This window comes from Xenopus tropicalis, chromosome 4 (genome assembly GCF_000004195.4).
Source record: "Xenopus tropicalis strain Nigerian chromosome 4, UCB_Xtro_10.0, whole genome shotgun sequence".
In the NCBI taxonomy this organism is placed as follows: Eukaryota; Metazoa; Chordata; class Amphibia; order Anura; family Pipidae; genus Xenopus; species Xenopus tropicalis.
The window spans coordinates 135,565,153-135,580,365 of NC_030680.2; the positions used below are offsets into that span (position 1 = coordinate 135,565,153).

A 15,213-nucleotide genomic window follows, 5' to 3' on the forward strand; every position below is an offset into this window, starting at 1 on the left:
CAGATCTGGCCAACCACTAAGTAACCTATTTGGCTCCCTGGTAGTTTTGCCACCCGTCCTGTTTTGGCCTAGCCAGCCTGGTTTCTCAAGGGACTGTCCAGGCCTTCTGGCTGGTTTTTGACGTTCTGAGAACCTTGCAGAAACCTCTAAAACGTGTCTGACGGACATAATAACCCTGCCCTGACATCATCATGTTGCCTCCCGCATGATGACATCAACAGGGTGCGTAGTGACTTCAGGGGGCGTGCCCTACTGACCAGGTTTATAACCCAACAAAAGTGGCAACTCCATGGCATCTTATGGCCTTCATATCAGCCAAAAAAAAAAAATGGGCCCCTGCTGTCCCACATATAAGAGGATTTTCCTAGGGAGAACCTGCTCTAGAACCTCCTCAAGGGGATTCCTTAGCTAAATACACCCTCTAGAAACTGGAATAACCATAATAACTCATCCCATAAAATATAGCAAAAAAGCTCCCACTCTTCCCAGGTACAGTCATGTGATTCTAGTGGTGGCCAATAAAAAGTGCAACCATTTGAGAGTTTTAAACATGAAAGCGAGTAATTTGCAGGTAATACTCGGCCCCTTTTGTTAATTGTTTAATAAAGCAGTAGAATTCTGGTGAATGTGATGAAAGCAAGTATAGGACTGGCCAGACTGTGACGCAGTTGACCAGCTTAAATATATTCAGATCTATGGACAAACGATCCATGTTGTGTTTAAAGAGGAGGGCATGTTTTCATTTTTTAGGGCTAAGTTCTCCTTTAAATGATAGCAGATGTAACATCAGCTGCATTTGTAGAGTCAACCAGCAGATGGCAGTGTGCAGCTATACCATTTGCAACAGTGAACGCCAAGGGCTGTTCCAAGGCAGACAGGAGATCTTCAAAGGTTTAGAGACACCGGCTAATGTCTATAGCCGGTATTAAGTGCTTCCTAAACCCTAACATTTTCAATAATTAAAGCAACTGTAATTCAAAAACAACTCTCCAATATATATCAATTATAAATGTAAGCCCTATTAAGGCAAAAATCCAGTTCCCACAATGCCTTGCTCTTGGCAGAAGGGCTGGCTACAGTAACATTGTTGCAAAGGCGCACATAGTCAGGACCAGCAATGCAAGGAATAACAGAAGGCAGGCACCTTTTAGGTGGATAACCATCTAAGAACGCAGGCAGCCTATGTTGCCATCATCTGCCAACATTGGCTACGTGATTGGGCAGTTGGGTTCAATAAATCCCATTCATTATGAGAAAGGTAAATGTTTGTTATGTGTGAGGGGCACAAGTCAGGCTGATACCCAGTTTATACACATTACTAGCCTGACCCCAGACAGTCAGATGTATGGACTGTAGAAAGACTGCACCTTCCTGCCATCTCTTACACTTCTTATTACTGATATAGGCAGGGATACAGCCCCCTCTAGTGATCAGAGATGGCACTGCCTTGCTGTTGCACAAGCTGGGAGTTTCATTCAGAACACAAATTTGTTCTGGTTGTTGTATTCAGGGTCAGACTGGGCTGCTACTTAAGGGGCCACTGCCTGTTCATCCACCATCAGCCCCTTCCCCCACTGCATGCGCAACTTATACTTTGCAAAGGCTCAAAACCATGAGACTTTGCCATAATCAGTGGTCACAAGAGCAGGAATGAGGCAAGGAAAATCAGCAACACTGAAGTTACTCCATGTTTGGTCTTCGTGATGTTGAGAATTAGATGCACAGATAATCCCCTTGCAAAATTCCTGGTTATCTGAAATAGTCACAAAAAACGTAAGGGGGGGGGGGGGGGGTGTTGTTTATGCAGAGCCCAGTATCTTTAATTAAACTCATTTAGCTAATTAATAAGTAAGATAGTAATAGTGAAAGCAAAATAATGCTGTTACTGCTGTATTATAGTTGCAAAATAATATTTCTTTGTTATATTTCTAAAAGGCAGGATGCATGTTAAGCACAAGTTCTATTTATTTTGCTAAAAAAAAAAAAAGGGCAATATGGTTTCCACTGGTCCATTACTACAAACCTATTTCTGCATAGCCTCCCTATACACATCCTTATTCAGAAATAAATGCTTTGTCCGGGAAAGTTTAGGAATGGCATTTTGTCATGAGAAGCAGAAGGGGAAGCACAACTTTGTGCCAAAGGGAAACTGAGTTAATAACTATTATCTGCATGTTTTTCTATAAGGTCTTGACTGGTTATGAGGTAAGTAATAAGATCTGGTCAATGGTAACAAGCATTGGGTGGATTATCCATGACTAGGGATGCCACCTCACCCATTTCATACCAGCCATGGATTGGATCTACATGCTGCATGGCTAATTAGCTACAAATTTATATGTAAGCTGTATGGCTACATATAAATCAGTTTAGTCTGCAGCATGCATCTGAATTAACTAGCCATGCAGGATGCAGAATATGTAGCAGTATCCCAGGTTATGGTATATCTAATAAAGGTATAGGACCGGTTATCTACAATGCTCGGGACCAAGGGCATTCCAGATAAAGGGTCTTTGCTTAATTTGGATCTCCATACCTTAAGTCTACCAAGAAATCAATAAAACATTATTAAACCCAATAGGGCTGTTCTGCCCCCAATAAGGGGTAATTATATCTTAGTTGGGATCAAGTACAGGTACTGTTTTATTATTACAGAGAAAAGGGAATCATTTAACCATTAAATAAACCCAATAGGGCTGTTCTGCCCCCAATAAGGGGTAATTATATCTTAGTTGGGATCAAGTACAGGTACTGTTTTATTATTACAGAGAAAAGGGAATCATTTAACCATTAAATAAACCCAATAGGACTGTTCTGCCCCAATAAGGGGTAATTATATCTTAGTTGGGATCAAATACAAAGCACTGTTTTATTATTACAGAGAAAAGGGAAATCAATTTTAAAAATCTGAATTATTTGATTAAAATGGGGTCTATGGGAGCCAGGCTTTCTGTAATTCGGAGCTTTCTGGATATCGGGTTCCCGGATAAGGGATCCCATACCTGTATAATTCAACAGCAACTGGACTTTAGACTTTGATAAACAGCTGCAATAAGGAATATTTTGAGGTGCAAATACCAACACCACATTTATACACGGGCAAATAAAGACACTAAAACAAGGTATTGGCAGTCCCTTTTTGTTTTTCTTTACTATCCTCTGGCCACACAAGCAAAAACAAAGTGGGCGTAGCATAGTACAGGAAACATATTCTAAACAGGCATACACGTGTACAAATGTAAAAACATGGCAGTAGAGTTAACTTGAAAAGTAAGAAAACGCCTTGCCTCTGAGCTTCCGTATACAAAGCATAGTGTGAGGGACATGCTGTGTGGGATTCCAACTGAATTCAAGTGGCTTTCAATGTTTCCAGCACAAACCTGTGAATACCCCCTTACCTTACCAAACATAAAAAAAAAAAAGAAAATAGATTTTAATTTGTGAAAGAATTTTCAGGCACAAGCCCACTTTTAATCTTATTTTTTGTCCCTTTAATGACAATCTGTTAGAGACCACCAAATCCCAATTTGTGGCTATCAACCCCCCTCTCCCCGGAATTCAGTAAAAGCCAACAGCTGGTGTGACCATCATAATGCACATGGGGTATACTGATCTTTTATTCTGATGGGCTTGGTGTTAAGAACCAGTGCTGTGTTTGTGGTACCAACAAACACTGAACAAGGAATAATAAAATCAGTGCAAACCCAAGGTTACAGCTGTTGCAAACTGATGGTGACTGAAATTCAGCAGCAGCTAGAGATGCTCAGGACTAAATGTGATGTTGCACGGATAGTCAGAACCAGTTCAGCAAGGCCCATGGATCCTCAGGGAGGACAAACTGTAACCATTGAATAAAAAAAAAAAAAAAATCGTAAGAGCATTGTTTAGGCTCATTGTGCAAAATACACAGTTGCGCCGTAATCTCAAAAGCTGCTAATGGATATGGAACAGTTACAAGCCAACAAGAATGTTGTCTATTTTGTTGACCAGCTCCTGCCTCCGGCTTGAGTGCTGCTTCTCGTTCTCAATGTAAGTTTCCTTTTTCAGTTTCCCAGAAACCAGACGTTCGGCTTCAGAGGAGGATTTCAACACAATCTCCTTCACCTGGGAGTCCAGCTTCTGAATTTCTGCCACCTATTGGGGGGAAATGTAATACATTCAGTCACATACAAACCAAGCGAAATGCAGCTTGAACCTGTAGGCTATCAGTAATAAGCTTCTCCCTTTAAATAAACTATTAAGTGTTGTATACAGAGATATTCTTAGACAAACCAAAAACTGTTCTAAAGGTGGCCACACACGTGGCGTGCGACCATCGGTCACACGAAAGATCGTACAATCAGCCATAAACCTCAGTGCTGAAACGGCAGATAAGGAGGTAGAAACAATAGGATTTCTATGGCGCCCGATCAAAATCTTTTAACCGGCCCGATCGGCGAGTCGACCGATATCAGCAGCCTCCTGTGATATCGGTCGACTCGCCGACTTGCCATACACGCACCGAATATCATACGAAACGAGGTTTTGTACGATATTATCGGTGTGTGTATGGCCAGCTTTAGAACGCTATCAGGTTGCTTGGATTTCATTAAAACAGGTCATACACAGACCAATAAAAGCAATCGTCAGCAGCTCACTGGCCAGTATATGGTCCCTCCCAACAGCCCACCCAGTATCTAAAAAGCAGGTTAAAAAATCCTGCAGGTGAGTAAATCACTGGCACAATAATGCAGCCCTCTCTTGGCACTGGTCTCCCTAGGCCCTAATTATGATCCAATCCTCAGCCCTGGAACCAAATGACTGCATCGTCTAAATTGGCCCAGCATGTTGTTGGCTAAATTTGGTAAAGATCTGCATGTCTGGCAACCTGGCCTAAGGTATGGCAACATTTAAGCATACTGTAGAACATTCTCTATTCTATTTGTATTGATATGTAAAAACTGGGGTGCGACTGGGGGTTGGGGGCATGCCTTGGGTGCTCTCCCCTGTGGCCCAGCACAGAGTTTGGCAACAGCTAAAAACAGCATGTGATAGCAATTCCCACTAGGAAGGAAATATATTGGTGGTCAGCATATTTTATGTCAAGAACTAAAAAGAAAGTCAAAACACAAATGTACCTTATCACACAGATCAGAGCCTTCAGCTTTAAGTTTGGACTGTAATGAAGCAATTTCATTGGTCAGGTTCTTGTGTTCGGTCTCTAGTGTCTTCTTGCCGCTGTTTAAGGTGGCTATATCCCGAGACAGCTTATACTTATTGACAGCTTCATCAAAGTGACGGTACAGGCCAAGTCTCTTATTTACAAGAGTGAGAATCTGCTCAGTGATGCAGGCAGCTTTCATCCTGGCCTCTGCTGCTGGATCCTGTGAGAATACATAACAGACATGTAAACCCCCACTAAAAAAATGTAATCAGTGAACAGCCTCTTTCAAATAGTTAAATACCTGCCACACTGGTTAGTAAAAAGGTTAATAGGCTGCAGCATTCCCTAAATCACTTGGGATTCCTTCTCCTCTTCTAACCCCCTCGACCTCTCCTTTAGGAATTGACTTTGGCTCTTGGCTACTGAGCATGCTCAGTTCTCCTCAACTTAGGTTACCAAACACACCCACCTGTCTAGCAGCCAATAGAGATGGGAATGCTGGTTTCCATAGAAACTCTGCTCTAGCTGTGCACTCTGCTGAAGAAACATGTTTTTTCTCCTAACTTCCTGTTCTAAACTCAGGTTAACCATTTATCAAAGTAAATTCTGCCTGTGTAAGCCTGCATTCTTCACTGCATGAACTTTACAACGTGCATGTGCTGTTGGCAGATGTAAATGGCACTGATCATGTCAGAGGGAAAATGGCAGCTGGGTGAAAGCTGCTGTTTGTCTTGGGAAAATGTGATGGTGCTGGTGAACGGAGAGGATATATGCAATACAAATGGTGTGGTTTGGGTGGGAGATATGTGTGAAACTTATATACATGGTAGGAAAATGTAATGTCCTTTAGGGCCACATACACAGTATAATTGTTCACAGGGGAAGCCTGTGCTAAGCGAAGTAGAACCTAGGCCACATACCTTCGTGATGGAGAAATCCAGCCTCACATAGAGAATGACAGTGAAAAACAAGATGTAGAATGCTCCCACAACCAGCAGTGGTTCCTGCAACATTAGGATCTTGTTGAAGGAGTAATGAACCACAATGTCTTGTATATGCTGCTCAACCAGATTGTTCTTATGAGCTACAATGACTGTTCGGCCAAATGTGTCCAGGTAAGTGTAGTGCAGCTCATCAGGGGCACGGTTTATATCATAGGGGTTATCCACATGGACGTTTCTGCAAAAGGAGGAGTCAGTCATTAAAGACATTGCCTTCATGAAGGTACCAACTGGATCTCAACCGGCATACTTGAGATTTACATAGACAACATCAATCATTAAATAAGGTTTACTAAAAAGACAAGGAAGGCTTGAGAGACTGGGGGCCAACAATAGACTCAAATTGCATACCTCGGGCCAGTGATCCTATTCTTAAAAAAAAATAAACCCCACAGCCTCAGGTAGTTTTATGTAGGGTGAACCACCATGTTTCTTGAGCTTCCCAGGCACTGACTGCTTCTCTTCTTACAAGGCATATGAACAGTACAGAGCAGTTCAGCGTTCTGTACTGTACATGTTGTGCCAAGTATGAAAGTCTGGCCAATAGGCACCCCCCCCCCAGTTATTCAAGCTTTCCGTGTCCATTGTAAGCATTTCAACTAGAATGTAATACAAAAACATGGGTTTAACCACAGGTACTTACTTGGCACCTTCTGGCAAGACTATCTTAACAGTTAGTGAATCCACAACTTGGTCATCAAACACATGATCAATAAACCTCATCTTCAAGGCATACTGGTCACCTATAACAGGAAATCAACTCTTAGAGACTGTTGGCATAATATGTTGCTAAATACAGTCTTCACACAAAGTTTAGGAACTTCAGGCTTGAATCCACTGGCAGTAGTCTATTAAAACTTAACTTTCAAAACTATCACAACTAAATACAAAAGTTTTTTTTAAATATAATGTATGTTCCATTGCTTTGCACTGGTAAAGTGTTTTATTTAATTCAGAAGGACTTCTATAGTTTATATAATATAAGAGGAGAAAAGGCACAGGTTACATAGCAGATAACAGATAAGCTCTGTAGAATATCGTGGCAATCTACACATTTTATCTGTTATCTGCTCTGTAACCTGTGCCTTTGCTCCTTTTTTCAATTTGAATGGCTGCCCCCATGGCTCCACAGCAGCTTATTTATATAAACTATAGTAGGGTTTCTGAAGCACACACATAACTTTTACCAGTGCAGGGCAATAGTACATAATATAGTTATAATATAATAATTACATTGATACACAATACATAAGAGTATATAGTAATTGGTCAATTTTTGAGGGAGGCTAAGCTCTTATTATTTACTGCCTAAGCTGCTATGTACATAAAAGAACTACTGTGGCATGATGATGGTTCCTTCACCAAATAAATGGGGTGGGGAAGTCATTTCTAGGAAAACAAAATAACACTCACCAAGATTGTAAAGATACTCATAACTTGGAAGGTTATATCCAATAATATAATGGGTTTTCCATCCACCAAAAAGTGGGAACCTGGGACGGATCTCCATCTCCACAGAGTCATCGAGGATTAACAAATGGCTTGTAGAAATGTTCCCAATCTCATCCCTGTAATAAACATCTTGGGCAGCAGCAGGAAGTATAGTCTGATGAATGAACAAAAATATTATGTTATCATTGGCTACAATATAGGCTAAAGGGTGAATAAAATGTCAACACAAAAAGTGTGACTAACAGCCCTGCAGGGACATTGGTGCTAATTGACACACACATATATAATATTATATATGTGTGTGTAGCAGCCGAAACGTTAGGTTGACGTTGTAATAAATACGTTTATTTTTTCAACACTAAGTCCTGTGAGTGCGGTATTCTCTTTTTGCTATATATAATATTATATATAGGTGCCTGCTTGTTGTGACCAGCTTCAGATAAAAAAAAAAACTACATCACATGCCGCAAGTTGCAGTAGAGATTCCTCAAAAATGTCCAAGTTTCTATGATACCACTACACCAATGATCACCCTCATCCCTTGAGATAACTGGCCTACGTTTGCACCGGGCTTATATGGGAACCAAAGGGTATGTGAAAAGGACATAGGAAAAAAGCCAGTCTTAACAACAAAGGGGCCATCATCTTAATGAAGGAGTTTTTAGCCATCAGGGAAAAATTCTGTCCAGGTGCACTTGGCCAGATATAGAGAAAGGTGTCACTTTACACTCTGCATTACATCTCAGATTTCAGATGCTTATCTTCTGCACGGTTGCACCCAACATTAATCTAGCACCCAGAGATCCAACACTTGCTGTTAGTGCTTGTCTGTAATTCAGCCCAAATTATTTATGCATGCTTATTTAAGTAAAACCATTGTTCATATAAATGCTAACAAGACTAAATCCCTTCCGGCCGAGAGAAGCTGCTGTGGCAAATGTCTTCCTCCTGTTATATAACAGTAGCAGAGCAACAAACACTGAATAAAAGAATGGGTAAATCCACTCACCTTAAAGGATTTGACCGATGAAATGCCACTGTCTGGCTGGCGCTGGTAATCATATCTAGAAAAGGGCCCTTTCAGATATGCGCCGGTGTGTTTCAAGTCAACCGTCTCTTCCACAGCAATGTTACCCCAGTGGGAGACCTCAATCAAACGTGTCATGCTAGTGATTGTTAGGAAAGGGCTGTTGTTCTCATAGTGAACTTTTAAGAGGTCCTGGGGGGGGAAAGAAAATGATTATAAAATACAGTCATTTTAACTTTTCTATGCCTGTAGTGAGTATTAAATGTACAAAGTACAGCATACATTAAAGGGGACAGAATTAAAAGTTAACGTAATTAGTAGTATCTAGGAGAATTAAGTCTAAAGCAACTGACTGGAAACAGAATTAAGATCCTCCAATAAGCCCAGAGTTAAGGTCCCCATACACGGGCCGATAGAAGCTGCCGATATCGGTCCCTTGGACCGTCTCGGCAGCTTATCGGCCCGTGTAGGGGCAGAAACGATCGGACTGGCCGACCGATATCTGGCCTGAAATTGGCCAGATATCGGTCGGCCAGGTTAGAAAATCCCATCGGATCGGGGACCGCATCGGCTCGTTGATGCGGTCCCCGAACCGACTGCCCCATTGCCGAGTGCAGAATTCCCCAGGGCCAAACGATCGAATTAACCTACATGCCTCCCCGATATCGCCACCCGTAGGTGGGGATATCGGGTGAAGATCTGCTCGCTTGGCGACATCGCCAAGCGAGCGGATCTGCCCGTGTATGGCCACCTTTAGTAAGGCAATCTGATCATATTGTCTGACCATTGGGGCATGTATGTAGGACTATTTAGACATAACCCTTGATCCACCTGGATTGCAAAATAATCTGTCTTGGCCGAAAGGAAGAGGAGCAGCTTGCTGTGATTGTTCAGGCAGTCAGCCCCAACAAACAAACAAAAAGGTGGCCACCTCTTCCTGGCGTCATTCTGTTTGACTGTCAGGTTGTGCAGTTAAAGTACCATATGATCAGTTTGTGTATGGAAACCTTAACAAAGCAAAAATAAAATAAATGTACCCCTTAATATTTCCATCAAATGAATAGGTTACCCTTTAATTCTCCATTCACAAAACAAGCCAGTTTACACAAAACAAAACAGATCATGGACTTCAAATAAGGTCAGTGTTCCCCCTTTGTGGTTAGGCACACAATAAAAAAAACTGATGACCGTCTGTTTTTCCGATTACCTGAACCAGACTAAAGCCTTGGTACCTAAAGGGCAAGCATCACCACTTTAAAAAAAGTTTTTCCCCTCACAGGATGTATAATGTAGAACAGTTCCAGCAGACAAAGGCTGGGCCAGACACTTTTGGGACACACGTTGTTCAGTAATTGCAAGTAAACGAGTGTGTTGATATCATTATCACTAGCTATAGCACTTCTCATTTGCTTTGCTGGGAGCTATATCGTTCTATGGGTTGGAAAAGAACAGTGCCACAGTTCTGGTATGATGGGTGCTGCCAACTGAACTGATGTTTACACTTAAATACCCTGTCAGTGGGTATCTTCTAAAAAACACTTTGCCTCTGATGGACCACCCCATCTTTAAGACAGGATGACTTTCAAAATACAGTGGCTTTAGAGGCCACCCTCAAAATTAAACGTCAAATAAATCCTGTATCTGGAGAAAATGCCATTACGCCACCTGTCCTACCAACAGGGGTACATTAGAGATCCAGAATGTATCTCCACAGCTGTGATTGGTTAAACCAGCAATGCTTTTGTATAACAAGCATTTTAGTATGATGTAGGCAGGAATATTGTTAGGCTATAGTCAGTTTATATTAAAGTTTAACAACTATCAGGTCACTAGGGCTTACTTACCCTAGAAACCTGGAAGCAGTTAAGAAGTCAGACGAACATAAATAAAATATGCGTTCCCTTATGTGCTATAAACATGAACATGATGTTTGCATTAAAAAAAAACAAAAAAAAAACCACTATATAAAAGTGTGTCACAAAGTAGATAAATAAGGAAAGTTTGCAGGAAAGAAAAAAAATAAATAAAAAGTATAAATACCTGGCTCCAAGGTGCAATATCCTTAAATGGACCATATTCTATGAGGTCCTCGGATCTGGTAGGGTTTCCAAGCTTGGTGTAAGTCTCCACATTCCTAGAGGCGAGCTTGACGCGTGTGGTCTGGGACTTGGTTGGGTAAGGTGAGAAGAAATAATGGTTCCCTTCAAAAGTGACAAACTGCTTCTCAGCCTGTGTTATCTGGGTGGGATAGGGCTGAAGCACGTGTGTAAAGACGGTCTCAACAGTCACTTTGGTTTTGGCTCCGGGGGCAAGAGAGGATCCAAAACGCACTGTGTATTGCATTCCACTGATAAGAAAAAAAATGAAAGAAATTTGAAGAGAAAGAATCAATGGATGTTGATAAAGCATAGGTATACTATGTGCAGCTACAGTCACTGCTCAGAACTAGTATAATCTGTTCAGCCTAAAGACAATGGGTGCTACACCAGCTTCCTTGGGCAATATTCATGTGCAGCTTTGGTTATGGTAACCTAACTGCGGGTACAAAGCCTAGTCTTGCTCCACAACTAACCCATAATAAGATATATGATATAAGGCACCCATGAACCAACTGTGCAAACCAGCAGCGCAAAGCACCACACAGTTTGGACACTTTGTCTAGGAAGGAGGAGACAAAAAAAATCTAAAAAAATAACCTGCCTCCAAGTAATTTTCAGTGTTAGTTCCTTTCCTAATACACACTATTTCTGATTCTATCTCATGCTAACTTATATATGAATTATGAAGAATAAATGTAAATTCTAACTTGTCCACTCGCTCCAATATTTCACCCTAAAATATCTTAATCATATCATATATTTTCTGTTATATAGCTCCTCCACATAACACCTGCAGACTTTTTTGTAATACAGAAGCAAGAAATCAGAAAGATACCTTTTGCCTTTCACTTTTGTCTCTTGTATTTCAAGGGCTCCATCTTCTTCATCCTCCCCTTTCACCTGAAAAACAAAAGATTTTAACGATATCAATTAGTTATTTAATTGTTTCACTGCTCAGCTCACTTGTTCTCAGGGCCTGTTCTCCAAGACACACACCTAGGGCTGCTGGGAATTGTAGTTTAAAAACAAACTGAACTGGTCACAAAAGACAGGTGTACAATGAAATAAATATTTTTAATGCTACTCCAATGATACTAATGCACAGTTGTACCTTTTGGTGTAAATTCCAATGTAAAGGCTATGGGTGTGCAAATAATACAAGAAAGTACAGACACTCAAACTTTCCAGGTTACTAATTCGCCTGACATACACTTGCCTGCAGAGCTGGGAAATACAGCAACAGCCAATGGGAAAATGCAGCTTCGTCATTAAAGCTAGTCACCTACAACCCTCACAGCAAATATACTAGCAATTACCTGCTCAGTAGCACAGAGTTAAGATCCTGCTGCAGTCACAGCAACAGCACCCCAAAGCATAATGAGTGTGTGCATCATCATAGATTGTAAGCTCTACGGAGCAGGGACATCTATCCTCTAGTCTGTCACTCAGCTCTGTGGAATCTTTAATGCAACTGTGCTTTGTATTTATTTATAATCATTATTATACTCTGTGTTTATTATTGTAATGGCCCCGTTTGTTTAGTAATGTATTGTTCTACTGTACAGCACTGTGTACATAAGTAGCGCTATATAAATAAAATATACATACATACATACATCACTGAGGCATCAGAATAGGGTCTAACCAGGGGAGCTGCTGTGGACAACTTTGAAGGCCTTTATCATTACTGCTATAGGGACTGAACTGGTACTGTAAATATTAGTATATAAAATACAGCATTTATATACAGATATTTTTATTAGGCTAAAGTACCCCTTTAAAAAAAGTCATACTGAATACCAACACTTTATGGACTGTTTTAAACTGCAACCTGTAAGGGTGCTATTTTACTAGAATACCACCAAATTCTTATAAGCTCCTCTTGTATCGGTTATTGGTTGCTTTATATGTTACTCTGTATGTCCAATGTATGTAACCCACTTATTGTACAGCGCTGCGGGATATGTTGGCGCTTTATAAATAAATGTTAATAATAACCTCTGTACAGTGCCATGGGATAGCCTGCTGCTATACAACTAAAGGCTAATAAGAATAATACATCCCTGACAGCTCATGGAAAGGATAATGACCCCCCCAGGACTGCTGAGCTGTCCAGGAAGCAGAGGCTACACCGAGAGGTAACGGGAGACTGGCCCCACCCCTCCCTCTTTCTGCTCCCGGAAGTGAATGAAGCGCTTACGTGTCAGCTATTGAGTCGGTGGGAGCCGATGCGGAAGTGGCCTGTCACTGTGAGTGCCCGTAGCACTGGCATGGGAAACCTGCGGGGCTCACTGCCCTCTCCAAATGCCCCAGAGCCGGGGGTTATTAGTACCACACTAACATGTATACACACTCCCCCTCCCCACATTCTATACACTGGGGGCCCATGAACATACAGTATGTATGTATGTATATCTTTATTTATAAAGTGCTACTTATGTACGCAGCGCTGTACAGTAAAATACATTAATACAAACAGGGTGTTAAAGATAATGGATAAATACAAAGTACAATAGAATTCATTAATACAGACAGGGGGTTAAAGATAATGGATGAATACAAAAGATAATGGATAAATACAAAATACAGGTGTGTGTGCAGAACTGCAGTGCCGCAACTTAGTGCCCATAACATGCACAACTCAGTGTTCCTGCCCAGTATTTACTAACAAATAAAAGCATATCCCTTGTGCCAAATGCAATGCATACAACAGGGACGCACAAACAGCCCCCCATGCATCCACAGCCAAGATGTACAACATCTCCCAGCAGCCCCTGCCACCCAAGTTAAAGTTATACAGCAGGAGGGCCGCCAGTCAGTATTAATAGCGCAGCTGCACTACATTTACTGCAAACAGGCGATCCCTTATTTGCTGCTGCTTGCTTACACTCACCCCAAGGTAGGCCAGACGGCTGCCCAGCTCCGGCTCCAGAGCCAGGAGAAAGGAATGAACGGCGCCCGGTCCCGGGTTGGAAATGGTAACCTCCGCCGTCACTTTAGCTAAATGGCTGCTCAGATCCACTGTGCGCTTGACATCTTCATTCACCAAGTCCTGCGCCCTGGAGGAGACAGCGATGGCTGCTATGAAGCAAAGGAAGAAACCGGCTGAGCGCTCCATAGCTGCGGAGCGAGAGATGGACACGGATTGACTGTCACTCCGCTCCTTCCTGCAGCAGCCTCTGCTGACTACTCATTCATCCGCAGCGGGAACAAGATGGCTGCCGAGGTCCTGGAAACCTAGCAACCAATAGGTGCCCTTTGTAGTGCCTGATGCAAAAATGATGCAAAGACGCTCGTTTTTATTTCTGTGTGTATTTTGTGTTTTTTTGTTTAGCTACCACCGTATTTTATTAGCCGTTTCAGGAATTATATAGATTATGTTTACATATTTGCGCTTTTCTTTTGAACAGGCAGGATATGGACAGCTCGGAAGAATGTCAGCCAGGGCGTCGTTAGTTACTACTGAGCTGTACAAATTCATTCACTAATGGAAGAATATGAATGATAAAAATGTCCATGTTGGTGTGAAACAATTTAATAGCTGAAGGCAAAGACACTAATGTTTGTAAATTTGAAAACAGTTAGACCATAACCATAACTCACATCTTAAATAAAAATGATAAGATATTTGGGGGCACATTCATTAAAGTACAATTGAATCTGAATACAAAAAATCGTATTTTTTAAAAGTTTTCCTACTGTGCGTATTTTCGCAGATTTGTTTCCAGAAATCTTAACCAGCATCACCTGCACTTAGAAACATTGTTTCTCACATTTAATTAAATAAGTGGGCTTTTGACAGAGAGCCCAGAAAGTTGAAAATCCCCCCCTGCGCTGAGATACAATTGTAACTAATAAGCTAAACAGGTCTTTTGGGGGATCTGAGACTCACAGCTTAAAGGGGAAGGAAAGGCTAAGTCACTAGGGGGTGCTAAAATGTTTGGCACCCCCAAGTGACTTGAATCGCTTACCTCGTGCCCCGGGCTGGTGCCCCTGTTAGGAGAAAACAGCACCAGCCCGGGGCACCTGGGGCGATGCGCTTCCTCCTTCCGCCTTCCTTTCCCCTAGACTCCGAGTCCGGTGCATGCGCAGTAGAGTGAAAAAGCCGACTTCTCTGTTAAAGTTCGGCTTTTCACTCTACTGCGCATGCGTGCGCAGCGAAGCAGGAAGAAGGAAGCGATCGCTGCTACCCCGGGCTGGTGCTGTTCTCTCCGTACAGGGGCACCAGCCCGGGGTAGAAGGTAAACGATTCAAGTCACTTGGGGGTGCCTAACATTTTGGCACCCCCAAGTGACTTAGCTTTTCCTTTCCCTTTAAAGGGCAATTTCACCTTTTTCAGCAAAACTGTAATGTGTTCAAACTTTTTTAATAACCTACCAAAGTCATTAGCCAAATGGGAGTGGTATTTAGGGGTGTGGTTGCAAAAATGGGCGTGGTCAAAAATATTTTTGTCTCTCCATTTTCCAAATGTTGGAAACATTGGAAAACATT

General features: G+C 41.8%; 1 protein-coding gene across 1 annotated transcript; it reads right to left on the minus strand.

Annotated features, from left to right (window-relative positions):
- Positions 1 to 3,127: 3,127 nt before the first annotated feature.
- rpn1 (ribophorin I) lies at positions 3,128 to 13,854 on the minus strand. Its single transcript, NM_204063.2, is given in 9 exon segments — positions 3,128 to 4,134; positions 5,118 to 5,363; positions 6,064 to 6,322; positions 6,788 to 6,887; positions 7,558 to 7,750; positions 8,606 to 8,815; positions 10,664 to 10,970; positions 11,558 to 11,622; positions 13,616 to 13,854. Coding segments are annotated over 9 exon segments (1,788 nt in total). The 5' UTR covers positions 13,841 to 13,854; the 3' UTR covers positions 3,128 to 3,951.
- Positions 13,855 to 15,213: the final 1,359 nt, after the last annotated feature.